This window comes from Scomber japonicus, chromosome 2, assembly GCF_027409825.1.
Source record: "Scomber japonicus isolate fScoJap1 chromosome 2, fScoJap1.pri, whole genome shotgun sequence".
Lineage (NCBI taxonomy): Eukaryota > Metazoa > Chordata > Actinopteri > Scombriformes > Scombridae > Scomber > Scomber japonicus.
In genome coordinates this window covers 23,924,570-23,938,355 of record NC_070579.1, presented here as the reverse complement: position 1 = coordinate 23,938,355, position 13,786 = coordinate 23,924,570, and the positions used below count along the sequence as shown (strand labels likewise).

The 13,786-nt window shown below is 38.5% G+C and overlaps 1 protein-coding gene across 2 annotated transcripts; it reads right to left on the bottom strand.

Annotated features, from left to right (window-relative positions):
- Positions 1–583: 583 nt before the first annotated feature.
- suz12b (SUZ12 polycomb repressive complex 2 subunit b) lies at positions 584–11,923 on the bottom strand. 2 transcript variants are annotated; one of them, XM_053336965.1, is made up of 17 exons: positions 11,637–11,923; positions 11,248–11,392; positions 10,568–10,614; positions 10,405–10,469; positions 10,165–10,233; positions 9,940–9,989; positions 9,565–9,650; positions 9,226–9,457; positions 8,963–9,068; positions 8,777–8,882; positions 8,508–8,685; positions 7,430–7,515; positions 6,928–7,071; positions 5,787–5,944; positions 5,155–5,353; positions 4,510–4,589; positions 584–2,548 (listed from the first exon to the last, which is right to left on the bottom strand). In XM_053336965.1, exons 1-17 carry the CDS (start codon positions 11,649–11,651, stop codon positions 2,236–2,238), a joined length of 2,079 nt encoding a protein of 692 aa, XP_053192940.1. In that variant the 5' UTR covers positions 11,652–11,923; the 3' UTR covers positions 584–2,235. The 2 variants fall into 2 exon arrangements, with proteins under 2 accessions (XP_053192940.1, XP_053192932.1); XM_053336957.1 differs by having other exon boundaries at positions 7,430–7,518; positions 11,637–11,922.
- Positions 11,924–13,786: the final 1,863 nt, after the last annotated feature.

The following is a 13,786-nucleotide window of genomic DNA, read 5'->3' as shown; positions in this document are numbered from 1 at the left end:
AATGAATTATTTACTAAACATTTTTATCATAATTAATTGTGTGTTTCATGAAGCAGGTCACTGAGTTGTTATTCTGTCATTTTAAAATCATAACCTGCAGCTGACTTTTCATCAAGAACAAAAACAGCTATGCAACTGAAACCTCCACAGCTATATGTTAACTTTTAGTTGCAGGAGTTGAATGTATAAAAGGCATAATGTAGATTTCAACCTGGAGGAAATCGTATTGTTGAAAAAGGTTTATTATACAACTGGCAGAGTTTGACCCAGGGAAAGGTTTAGCCGCGGTGGTAAACCATCCACATCCTCACGCATCTCATCTTGTAATAAACTTTGTACATGAAGACCTGGACAGAAGAAACTCTGAAGATAGTGGCTTTTTTTCTTTAATGTATTACTTTACATAAAAAATATATTCTTTTATATGGTAGAGATGTTGCTAGTTTCAGGTGAGGTGGCCCACCTCTGCTGCTGGACACCCTGACTGGATTTATTTAGCAGAGAGAAACCATGATGCAAATGAAGGTGCCCCCCCCCCTCATTGAGCCCAAAATCGCTGAAACATTACAGCAAATAATAAAAGGACAAATGTGTTTTATTTCTTTAAATATAAAAAACCCCTTAGCCAGAGTGTACAGTTCACAATTTCTAACAGGGTGTTTTGACAATAATTGTGACTACGTCTCCCTTTTTTTTCTCAAAATGAATGCAGAAACCCCTCAATGAATAATGGAGGGAGAAAAATATATTGTTAATTTGGTTGTCCACGAGGGAAGTCGGATGAAATAATGAGCGGTGATGATCACCAATTTATGTCTACAAAACACAACTACAGCCTTTTTTTTAAACTTGCCATGGAATGAACAAAATAATATACACTAAAAAATATATAGAAATAAGAGACTGATGAAAATATCCCCTTTGGCATAAACTGCTCCTAACAGGACAGACGACCGAGTTGGGCCTGAAAACCAACCATCCAATAAACAGCATATTGCTTTGAGAGAAGAATTGCAATCTGTTAATTATTGGATTCAGAACGGGGCACGGCTAAACATTTGATGCAATTACAATGTATACAAATTTCTGTCGATCGGCTACTGATACGCAGAACCCATGTTAAAAAAAAACCAAACATGTTAAACATTGTGTGTTCAAACTTTTAAAGTGAAAGAGACTACAGGTGCCCGCATCATCAGAAAAATTGTTGACATTTATATCTTCAATGCTATACACTCTACAAGATACATGGGGTGATGTGCTGCTGGTTGTCTTAGTAAATCTTAAGAAAAAGAAAATATTCAGAAAAAGTTGATTTCCCTGGCTTTCCTTGAGCTACTACATTATCAATGCAGATCAAATGGTGAAAGAGTGATGAAGTACTTGACTTTCAGCCTGGACCCTAATTACAATTAATTATTTTACCCAGGATCCAAGCCTTATAACACTATTGTCATGGCAACCAACCAGCAAAACCCACAAACCGTTTTGGGGGTCCTAAACACAAGCATTACAGGTTTTATATGCTCCAAAAATGAAGATATTTACCGTAATGTTCTCTTCAAATAAAACGTCATTCACAACAGTGAATTCAAACCCACTAAAGGTTCTCCACTCAGGACAGTGGAAAAGCTGCTTTTGACATTTGGTGCAGCATGAATTTAAAAAAAAAGGAAAAAAAAAGTTGATTTTCAAAAGGTAAGTTTTTTTTCTAAATACAAAACACCAAGTGCTAAAATAATCAGCTAAAATGATAAGTTTTCAACAAGGTTATTGTGTATGTGTACAAATAATCAAGAGTGACAATGTTACCAGTACAGTTTTAACTGTAGTCTTGATAACCGCCGTCTATATCAAAGACATACCAAAGGGCAGTCGCACCACATCAAAGGATTCTCAGTTTGTTCACGCTCACCCCAAAGACAGATACTTCAAGTGGCTCCTACAAAATGCATATTAAGTAGGTTCAACTTACATCATCCAGTCCTCAAAATCCTGGTTTGTGTAGATGCGGGTGATTCACTTTTATATTGTTCATATTTGGTTCAGTTCTCAAGTTCCAGAAACTTCTTTTTACCTTGTATACTGGTCTGCTTCAAGTCAGATCCTCTGCTCCCACCTATCTAAGCACCAAAGGGTTGGTAATGTTCATTGAAGAAGGAAAAAAACAAAACAAAAACAGAACTAAAACAATAAGACAATCATTGTTCCATCCATCCTTCCATCCAGCCTACATCAGTCTGTTAGGGCGCTTTTTGTCCTCTTGCCCTGCTTTCCCCCACTGGAGGTGACCGCGTTGCCGTTGCAGGTTCCTGCTGTTACCAGAGTCTGGTCCTGATGCTCCTCCTCAGTGTCCGGCAGCTCCTCCTGGATCTGTCTCAGACGGGCCATCGCACGGTCGATGGTGGCTGTGCTCACCAGGTTGAAGTCGTGCATACTCACTAGATGCAGGAGGAAGTTGCGGCAGAGGTTGCGGCGGCTGACGTGGGCACCGCAGTTCTCCACGAAGAGCATGATGGCCTGATTCATCTGGTTGTCTGCTATGAAACTGCAAGGGAAAACAAAAAGGGCAGAAGTGTTTAGTCCTTGTGTGAGTACCAACAATAAAACAGCTGTAGACAACAGATATAAATAAGACACATGAACTAGCATTTACCTAGACATTTTTTAAGTGATGATCTAGCTGCTATGACAGACAGGGATGGCACTACAACACTGATATGTTCTTATCTGTGGAAGTTGGCTTTAAAAGACATGCAGTCTATATCTATAACTTATCAATGAAATGAAATGAAATGAAATCATCTGTTATGTGTTTAGATATAACAAATTGATCATAGAATGATGCAAACACACCTGCAGATGTACAGCACTTCATATTATTATTATTATTATTATTATTATTATTATTATTATTATTATTACCACATAATCATGGTTTGGGCAACTCTCACCTCAATTTTCTCTTTTAAGTTCTCTTTTTTTTATTTGGCTAAGTAAAAAAATAAAGAGCTAGCAAAATTGGCACCTGCCTTACTTAAATAAAAATCAAAGAGATCAGTGTATAGTCTAACAAATTGGCTCAAATAGAACTAAATAGCATTGAAATGTCTCTGGCCACAAACATTCATTCAACTGTAAAAGGTAAATGAGCAGCATTTATACAGTGCCTCACTATCTTATCGACCACTCAAAGTGCTTTACAACACATGTCAACAACCACCCATTCACACTCTGATGGCAGAGGCTGTCATGCAAGGTGCCAACAAGCTCACCAGGACAATGCATCATAACCAAAGAGCCCATTCACACACATGGCGCAGCCATCTGAAGCAGTCAGGCTTCAGTATTTTGCCTACGGATAATTGGACATGCAGACTGGAAGAGTCAGGGATTTAACCACCTTTTGATTAGTGGACAACCCGCCCTTCCTCCTGTATCATTCATCCTGCATATAAAACAAAGCAAATGTCTCATTGAAATAAAAATGTTCCTCATTGACTTTAGTGTCATCTCTTGACACTCTCCTGCAGGGTTTTCTGAGCTTTTTCAGTAGCCGTCAGCTCTTTTTTTCACTTTTCTTTCACACTCTTGCGATAGGAATTTGATTTTGACAGTAATAAGAAGTCCTGTTTTCTCTCTGCCCTGACTGCCTCTGCATTGATTCAAGGCTTGGTATTATTCCTTGCTGTTTTGCTTTGACATTAGCCATTTCATGGTGGAGGTCCTTTCTTTTCTTCTCATTGGCAGTTTGATCTTTTTTCTTTTTATCCTCTGGGTACTCGCATACCTCATTCTTGCTCCTTTGCAGTGTTGAATGAAGACTTTCAGTAGGGCTTTAGTAATGCTACTAGAGTCCTCTCCTTCAGGTTTTATATGAACACATCCTTGTTGGCTCAGTACCTTCCTTCTACTGCAGCTTGTCCATGAGTACTGCATACTCTGCTCTGTCACAAGTCTTTATGGTTTGCACTGACATGCAGTGAGAATGCTTTGCCACACTCGGAGGCAGTGTACCATCCTGCATTGAGGAGAACCTGTAGGAGTTTCCCAAATATTGCTATTGCACATTCATGGTCACATAATCAAGGGAGCTCATATGCTGCACTGCCTGGTATACAAGAGGACTTTTATCCATGATTTTCTTGCAGGTCACAGCATAGAGGGAGACACATTCTTTCTTCAACACCTGTATATTCAACAGATTCTCCTGAAGCTTTTCAGACATCCTTTCCAAAGCTTTGTGGCAAATTCCATATCAAGCTGTTTAAGCAGCAGTCATTTGCTTTGTCTTGAGTGTTCACTTTCAGCAGCTGGAAAGGTGTCTTAATATTCTCCAGTTCTTCCCTTTTGATGAAGCAACTTTTGGAACATGAATATTTAATTATCCAGTTTCTCACTGCGGCAAAGAAATTCTCTCCAGTATATGAGCAAGTTACCCATCAAAATAGAGAAGTAAAGTTATATAAACACTGCAAAAAGTGTGTCTCAGTGACATATTGAACATACCCATTTTTCATGACATGTAGGTTCCACAGCTTCATCACTTCCTTCTCTCCTTCATTGACATCTGTGAACTCATCCAGTTGCTGTACAAATCAAAAAGACAAATGAGTAAAACACAGACACATTCTGATACATGTAAGCTGCAGAACAAACATGGTCTGCTGAAACAGCTTCCACCAAAATACTAAAAGAGCGGTCAGCCACCACCACTCAGCAACATTTCCATGTTAGCCACAACAGTGAAACCAACATAACAGAACTAGAGACTTGATTCTACTGCTGGAAATGCTAAAAGCTTCAGGAAATCATTACTTAAGTGATAAAAATGTTGTCTTAATACCAAGCTGAAGAAGAGTGGAATGTTGGCAGTGGTTTATATTCTGAGAACCGTAGGTTATTTATGGGGACAGGGCTGACCCAAATGCATTGACTATTTGTTGCCATGGTAATAGACACCAAAATACATATATTTAAATATATAAAAAGTATATATGTCTCTGTGACGCATTATTACAAAGGCTGAAGAGTGTATTATCCAGTTTTTTCCCCTCTTTGGTGACTTTCTGGACTTTTGATATCTCCATAAATGGTGTGATGGTTTAATCCCACAGTGGAGCCGGACACATGAAGTGAGTAACAGCTTCTCACCGTGGCAGTCTTCTCTCTCAGCCATTCTGGATCTCTCTCATCCTCGCTGTCTTCCTCCATCTCCTGGGGCCGCAGGGGCATGCAGCTGTCACTGTGGAAGTACAGGCGGTTGTGTCCGCTGACGTAGGTCCTCTGCTGCTCCAGTTCTCCATCCTCAGATTCCAGGAACTCTGACAGACTTGGCTTGGTTCTCTTGGGCCTAGTGAAGGAAGGGGGGGAGAAAACAAATCCTGCATATACACAATGTATGCTGTAATTGCACATATACTTTTTACTAAATGCTGGGCCCTGTTTTAAAAAAAAAATATATATATATATATATATATATATATATATATATATATATATATATATATATATATATTCTCGTAATTTTCAGTACTTTATACACCAAATTTTAATTATGATTACAATGAAAATGTCTTTATTTTTAAGTATTTTTTTGTATGAGAAAACAGTCGATTGAGACAATTTAGGGTCACCCTCTTGCGAAGTCCCTCTAATCCAACTCACTGCTAATAAAACAGCTGATTAAAAGTTAATTAATATTTCCATTTAAAATAAGTTACTTACAGTGTCTGATGTGCACTGACATTGAACATGAATGATGCTTTAGGAAATCACAAGTTTACCTGCAAACCAGTATGTGAGTGACTGCGGTCCTCTTGACTGGGCCATTGCGGCTGAAAGCAAAGCCCGGCTGGCTGTGGATGTCCTGAGGATTGCCAACATACGAGCCATCATAGCACTCATTGATGGACACGTCTATCCTTGCTCCTTTGGGGTGAGGCTGCAGGTGAAACAAAAATATGTTAAAATTAAACAAATATATTTTTGCATTTGAAGCCAAAATACAAAAGTAAGCAGGTGCACACTTGGCTAGAATGAAGGTGGTCTGAAAACTGTGCAAAAGTAAGTTATAGTAAATGGCTTCTTGAATTAAGCCATTTGTCAAAACTTTATGATCTTCGTTTGTTGAGATAAATACAGCTGAGTTATGAGTGTGCAGCTTTGCCATTTATTTGATTTGTTATTTAAGGCAGGGTTCTTCTGACAGTTACAACGTAGGATGTATGATCTACAAGTGACTGAGTGGTAACTGTTGAGGAATGTGCTCGCCTTCTGGGATCCGGCACTTCACTTGGCGTGCATTTTCCCAGGTTTTTTATTTTCTGGATTACAAATCAAGAACCAGGTCCTGTCCCAGCAGCAACCCCCACGATATCAATCACATTTTACTATCACCTATTGACTGAAATGTCCCGATTATGTTTTTTGCCCCCAATCCATATATGAGTAATTTATTACAGAGTATCTTATGATGCAGACTGAGCCACCAGTCATTTTTTTCAATACATCTGCAAAGTTCATTTATAAAGGGCTGTCATTATTTTGTGTTAACAAATCGAAAAAAAGACAATATTGTTTGTAAGTACTGAATGTAATCAATTGAACTGTTATTAGGTAAATATACGGCATTTAATTAGAGTGTATTTGACCCTTTACAGCTCATAAACTAACCTATGTACAGTGGCTATGTTGAAGATGTCTAATGTATGTTATTGCTTCCAATCTCCCATATACCATAAAGTATACATTATGTATGTGATGAAGTGAGGTGACTGAGGTATGACTTCAAATGCACTCAACAAATACGGACCACAATTGTCCCTTTGTTATATTCAGTTTTACTTCAGAGTTGATAGAAATCTGGTGATACCTTATGATGAACGAGCAGTCCGAGCACACACACACACACACACACACACTTACCACGTAGTTGAAGATGAAGCGGGAGTGGGAGAGTTTAAGGTGTTTGAGCAGGCTGTAGAGCTTGCTGCAGTTTAGGGTACACCACGGACAGTGCAGGTCATCTCTGGCTTCCGTTTGCTGCCGTGTGTTATTGTTGTACAGGAACTGGGTAAGATTGTCAGATTACATTAGTTACTACATGGTAAAATCAGACGAGGTCATCCTATAGTAGATGTATTATGAATGGATGATTCAAAAACAATGTTGCATTATTTCAGAGTTACGGTCACATTTTGGTAACCACGCCCCTTGAAAACAGGGGTCAAAATAGTCCACAATTAAATCCTGGTGAGCAATTAAAATATTTCCAAAAAGGTATCAAAATGTGACAGCAAATCCAACATCTTTGACCATGACAACAAAATAACAAGCTCACACAGGCGCTTTGCTTTTCAGCCACCTCACCAAAAGATTCTTGTAATGATTGTCCCAGTTGTATTCCTTTTACTGTTGTGTGGTGTACCTGATAAAATATACGTAGCTTCTGCCGCGGCTCACACAGGACCTGCTCTTTCCTCGTCTGAATGTCTGTGCTCACTGACTCTTTCACTGCTGACGGGAACAGATGGACAAGTTAAGTTTTTGAAGAAATATTTGAGAAAAATGTAAAATATTGCAGAGTTTTCCAATGACATCCTCAGTTTGAAATGACAGCGCATGTATGACTGTTGCTAAAGTCCCTTTCAGACATGGAATCTGTAACATTGCTAGCTTTATCTATCTGTTTAGGACATTTAAAACATAGGTCTCCATTATATTAAGGTTCTGTTATGATCTGCTCCAAAAAGATGACAGCAATATTTGTGCATTATTTGCTGTTTGACACATTAAGGGGTCCAAAAGCCCTCTTTCCTTCTCACCACAGCAACAGCACTGATCAAATATGGTAAGAGATGTCTTTATAGTCGTGTAACAGGTTATTTTGCAGTTGAATCAATGTTTCTATGGCTTTAAATGATTGATCAACTTACACAATGACAGCAGGAGGGAGGCCAGACTCCACTTCTCACTTGTCTAAGCATCACTATGGAGCATGTAATATATTTATCTTATCAATTTAATGACAGATAAAACATAACAAACTCCACTGCCTATTTCATGCAGCCCCAATAGAATTAAACGTGACACAATATTGGGCATGCATATTGCTGGTTGCTAGTTACACACATTTATCAAAATGTTTAAAAAAAACAAAAAAACTTGCTTGTCTGAAAGGGACCCAACAGTTATGATTCAAGAGTGCCTTCTGCCAGATTCAGTTACAAATAGACCATCCCACACAAACATCACAGGTGGTGAAAAATCCAACACCACGACTCATTCAGCTTTGCTTGTTTGGTACTCACTGTAAAACACGTTTACACTCATTTCTATAAAAGGTAGAATGTGGAATTATGAAAGCCCCTTCCCATCTTTACTAACATGTATCTCCCTGCTTCCTGCTCTTAAATGTAATACAGAATCCACATCAGTGTATTTCCACATTAACCTTATCTTAAAAATAAAATTCAAGTGACCCCCTGTGGTGTGTTTGTACTTACTCATGAGGGCAGCTCGGTGGTTGCTAGTCCGAGTCTCCATGGGGCTGGAGCTGTCTGAGTTTCGGGTAGCAAGAGGTTTTGCCACGGGGGCAGTGGACTTCCCGCTAGCGTCGCCTGTCCAACGCAGCGTGAATTGCAATGTGGGTCCCTGAGAAAATGTCTCAAATGGTGGCAGTCTCTGCGGGACATTCAACAAGATGCAGTACAAGGTTAACCGAGTGAAAGTTGGGATCAATGGAGGTCACACACTTTGCGAACCCCCTCCTTACCTTCCCATCAAGAATGGTTTCCCACGTGGCTCGTTTCTTGCTCACAGGGCTGTCCTCCATCCCCTGCATTGACACCTCATACTCCCCATCCAGCAGTTGCAATCTCCTGCAGAGAACAAGTCAGATTTATGGTCAAGGGGAACAAACAGAAGGAGCTTTATCAACCCAAACGTCACAAACACTTACCTATTCTTATCAAAGACAGTCATCTGTGCAACATAAGTCTCTGTGGTGTCTCCCTCTTCTCTATGTGATGAGCTTCTCTTCTTTCTGCTAGGAGTATCTGTTACATCTGCGCACAAGAAATACATTGAGCCATTTCATGCATCCAGTCATTGCTATCGTCTCCACATTTCAGGTATAATACAATACAAATACCCCAATCCACATTGTATTATGTCTACACTAACACAAAAAGGATGTCACACAGACTATGAGGAGCTTCCTACCGATGTTCTCGTTGGCCTCTCCGTTAACCAGGCCATTTGTATCCCTTCTCCCTGTGCGTGACACCCTGAACAGGAGCGAGTAGGACTTCACCATGTGGCTGTTGCTGGGCTCAAACTCGTTGCTGGAGACCAGTAAAGAAGGGTAGGAGCCAGACTTGGTTTGGTTACTGTCAGGATTCAAAGGCACCTGCTTTTTACCTGTAGGCACTTGCTTAATCGGGCAGCTGACATCCTGAAAGAAAAAATGACCAAATACAAATTTAACACAACACAGTAAACTCAATGAATTTTCTGCATAACTGGCACACAGTCTCACAGTCTCATAGTATTTCACTTTACCTTGCGTTTTTTATGGCAGACTTTGACGAGTAGCACCTCTAAGGACACGGAATTTTGTTCATTTTCTGAATTCTGTGATGGCTTTTCTGTATGGAAACAAAAAATGGTGTGTCAAGTAAATCAAAGTTAGAGGAAAAATTAAATCTTGGTTAACATCAAAGAGAAACACGCATGATTTTTGTCATCATCTCTCTATAATAGCTGTTGGGCTGACGCTCTACTAGAAGCCATAACCCTGAAGTTTTTTTGCATTTCTGCTGAAGAGGAACGGAGAAGTGTCCAATAAACCATGTTCCAGTACATTTGCTAAGCGTTTCCCTTTGAAGAAATACATTAAATAAAAGTATGCTATAAAAAAAAGGGAAATGTGCTTACCATCCTTATGGAAGAACCCAGTGAAAGTTAGTTGTAGATGTGAAGACAAGCTAAAGAACCAAAAGAAAAAGTTGAAATTAGTTCAGATTTGACTGCTCCAGCTGACAATATGACTAATGAAATTTAAAAAGCTGTTAATGTTCATTAAAAAAATGTTTCTCCAGTTTTTTAATCTGAAGAAGAAAAAAAAACTCCTAAAAAAAAAAGCAACTCTTATAGTGTTACCTTGGAGAATCCTGCTCTCCCTTCATCTTCTCCACTGTCTGTAACATGTCATCTACTTTGAATGTTTTCCTGGAAAAATAAAGTCTCAAGTTCAGAGTGTATTCAGGAATATCATCACAAAATAATAAATGCCATTGTAAAAGAGCAGATATCAAGGACTGAATCATCTTTAAAAACCATGTTGGTGAATCTACAGATGCGTCAGAATTTATCATATTTGAAATTATGCAAAATTTTTACCTCCTAGCATTTGATCGACCATTTCTATGAGACATGAAGGTGAGCGTCCTGTGTAAAAAAATGGGCTGAAAGGGGGAAAAATAATTAATTATTACTCATTTTAGTGGGCAGGGTAATAAATACACTGACTAAAAGAAGAAGGTATCTCAAGTGATTAACTTACTGCAATCAAGTTCCTTGTGCGCAGAAATCTGTATATCTGAGTTGGTTCTGGAAATTGAAAAAATAAAAAACTTACACCACACTTATTTGGGGTTAAAAATATAAATTAAAAAACAACAAGAACTACTTAAGCATAACCAAGTAAAGCATTTCATATACCTCTCCCGGTTCATTGCAAACATCACCACAAACTACAAAACTAAACAAAATGACCATCAATTGAATCAACACCATTCTAAAAACTGATTAAATAAAAAGTGAACATGATATCCTTTACAAAAGGACTTATTTCAGGACCGCTGCCTTATGTCAAATCATTGATAACATGTCAAAACAAGGGATGTTAACAGGTGGTGGTTGATTAGGAAAAACGTCCTAAGGAAAACTGTATTAATACAACACATCTCTAAAACTGATACCAGTGTGATCATTGCTTCATAAAAACAAGTATCATGATACACAGTTAACTATAGCAAACACTATCTGGGACTCACGTTATCAAATCAAGTTAAACTAAAAACAGGCCTGTCATAAGCAGATACTGGAAACAAATTAACGCAGTGGGAAGTTAAACGGGTCACTAAAAGCCAGTTGAAGTCACTTAAAAGTAAAGTTATTCGTGTGTAACAGAAACAAAAAAATAAAGCTAAATAACTAAATGTCGAGTGGGTGAAATCTCACTTTCAAAGGCCTGTAGGAACAGCTCATGGTCGGCCTGAATCTGCTCCATCTTCGGCTTCTTCACAGAGCTTATCATTGCTGAAGAGGCAGGGTACACGGCGCCGTTAGCTTTGCAACTCGCCCCACTCATAATATGACCTGAGTTCTGCCAGAGAAACAACATACAGCACATGTTATTATCACAGAGCTAAATCATGGCAGCACCACAAGTTAGCTATTAGCCAGTAGGCAAAAATGCTCGCGCTAGCAATCCCACGAGCTAACTCGGCTAAAGGCACAATGCTAGCTTGGTGTTTCAGCGTACTTCTTCCATTTACTCAAACCAGTATTGACGAAACCTGCCCGAGCCGGCATGTGGTACATATTGGACATAGATAAAAGCAACCCACCCTGGCTGATGGCATTAATTTGTCAGCCTCGCTGCCTCCAGCACCAGCCTGGCAGACTCAACAGCAGAAACCCATGAAGATGAAGAGGAGGCGACGAGACGCTGCTAGTTAGCTACCAATGCTAACATGGTTGACTGGAAAATAGACCTCTGTACGCCTGAGGGTTCCCGCATTCAATTGTCACAAATATTACTAGGAATCGGAGATGCTTTGAGTATTTTTGATCAAATTAGTGTTGTCTATTTTGTAGTTTATTGTCGTTGTTGGTTTCCTTCAATTTGTACTGAACAACAGAGCAGTACTCAGCTCTCAGCCAATCACGTCAGGGTTGACAGAATGCGGAGCTCTGATTGGCCGCCGGCCGCCGAAGATGACACACAACCCGCTCTCGCTTTCTCCGATTTTGCGGGAAATCGAGTTTATCAGCATTCAGATCAAGAAGACGAATGTGCATCTGACCAACTGTATTCACAGCAATAATTATGAAGAATAATCCTTTAGCCGAAACTGCTTAAGTTAAAATGTATCTTTATTGTTCCCCCTTGGGAGCAATTCAAATTGACTCAAGCAGTATATAGTGGAAAAAAGGGTGAAAGTGATAAATGAAATGAAATAAAGTACTACATAGGCCTACAGTAAACAATCTATGTGTAAATTAAATATATAAATGTGCAATATGCCGAAGTTCCTGAGATTATATACATGTGTGCAATGTTCCTTGGATTCACATAGTAAGGACAGCATCAGTCTTTTTTTAGTGGGAGTTGGAGGAACTGGGAGCTGTGGTGGTGTACAGTCTGATGGCTGATGGTATGAAAGCGTCCCCCACCCAAGTGCTTTGAGTCACATGGTTAAATGAGTCTGTGGCTGAGATCGGCATAGAGAGGATGAGAGGGATTGTCCCTCCAGCCTTCCTCTCATCCTCTTCTCTGTATTTACATCAAGAATGATGAAGAATGATCTTACAACTGAAACTGTCATTCAGATCAAGAAGACAACCATGAAGCTAAAACTGTATCACTCACATGAGACTATACAGTTTGTAGTTCAGCATGCATACAGCAGACTATATCCTCTATTTGATTATTTAACTTAGAAAATCAACTACAGCATACAACTGAAAACAGCAGCCTAAATGAATACTGAAAGAGGTGTGCCTCTCTTCAGTTCCTCTTGTTCATACATTAAAATGTCTCCTTCATATGTGCTTTCAATTCAACTTTTATCTTAATCTTACATGAGCTTATTTAAGCATCAAATTCCCTCTTTGTGTTTCCCTGGACAGTTTTTCCCTGTTGGTAACAAAAAGAGGGACATTGGCACTAAAAAGACTGTAACTTTGAAATATATTGATATGACTAATTTGGATGATTGAAGCTTCATATAAACTTTCAAGTACATTTTTGAACAGAAGGAGGCTTGTGGATTTTGGTTCCCATCACTTACATTGTAAAGGAATCTTCAAATGATCTGAATGAATAAGATGAATTATAAGAGAAAAACACATTTATTTCAATGTTCATTTGGACATCTGACTGTTTAAGTCAGTTAAGAGTGATCTTTTAAATTATCTTTCATATTACTATTATGACTGAATGCTCAGTGATGAGTGACATCTTATGGTATGGTATAGACTAATTACCACTTTGTAGTATATTAATTAGTTTGTAATACCATCACACTGTATGGTATAAAACATTCTTATTAAAACTGAACTTTTCAACACATATATGATCATTCTTAAGTGATACACGGTTATGAACATCATTTTGAAAGTGAGACAGCAAAATATGAAAGGAAAGGAATTTGGCCACAAACTATTCTTCATATCACAGTTTCGAAATCCTGTAATTTTCTCATGAGTGGGATTCAATTCAGCACACATTAACAGTTTCATATTTAATTACTTTTTTCTGAAACCAAAAGTTTATTACTTCACACTTGAAAAAAATTAACAAATACACGTTTGATTTTATTTATGTATCTCTGCTAGAATTTCTCCATTAATAACTTTGTATTTCAAATCGAATGAAGTAAATAAAAATAAAACATTTCAAGTGGGTTTTATTCCCTATATATCACATTAATTATGACATTATATCCTTGTTCTTTCTACTTTATTAATACTGATATTGATATTAATATGCATT

Bases quoted from the DNA above. Each gene is read 5' to 3' on its own strand.
- suz12b (XM_053336957.1), bottom strand. The intron at 9,069-9,225 runs GTAGGAAGCTCC...TCTTGTGCGCAG, and splicing joins AGAGGCCAACGAGAACATCG to ATGTAACAGATACTCCTAGC. The intron at 8,883-8,962 runs GTAAGTGTTTGT...TGTTCTCTGCAG, and splicing joins ACTGTCTTTGATAAGAATAG to GAGATTGCAACTGCTGGATG.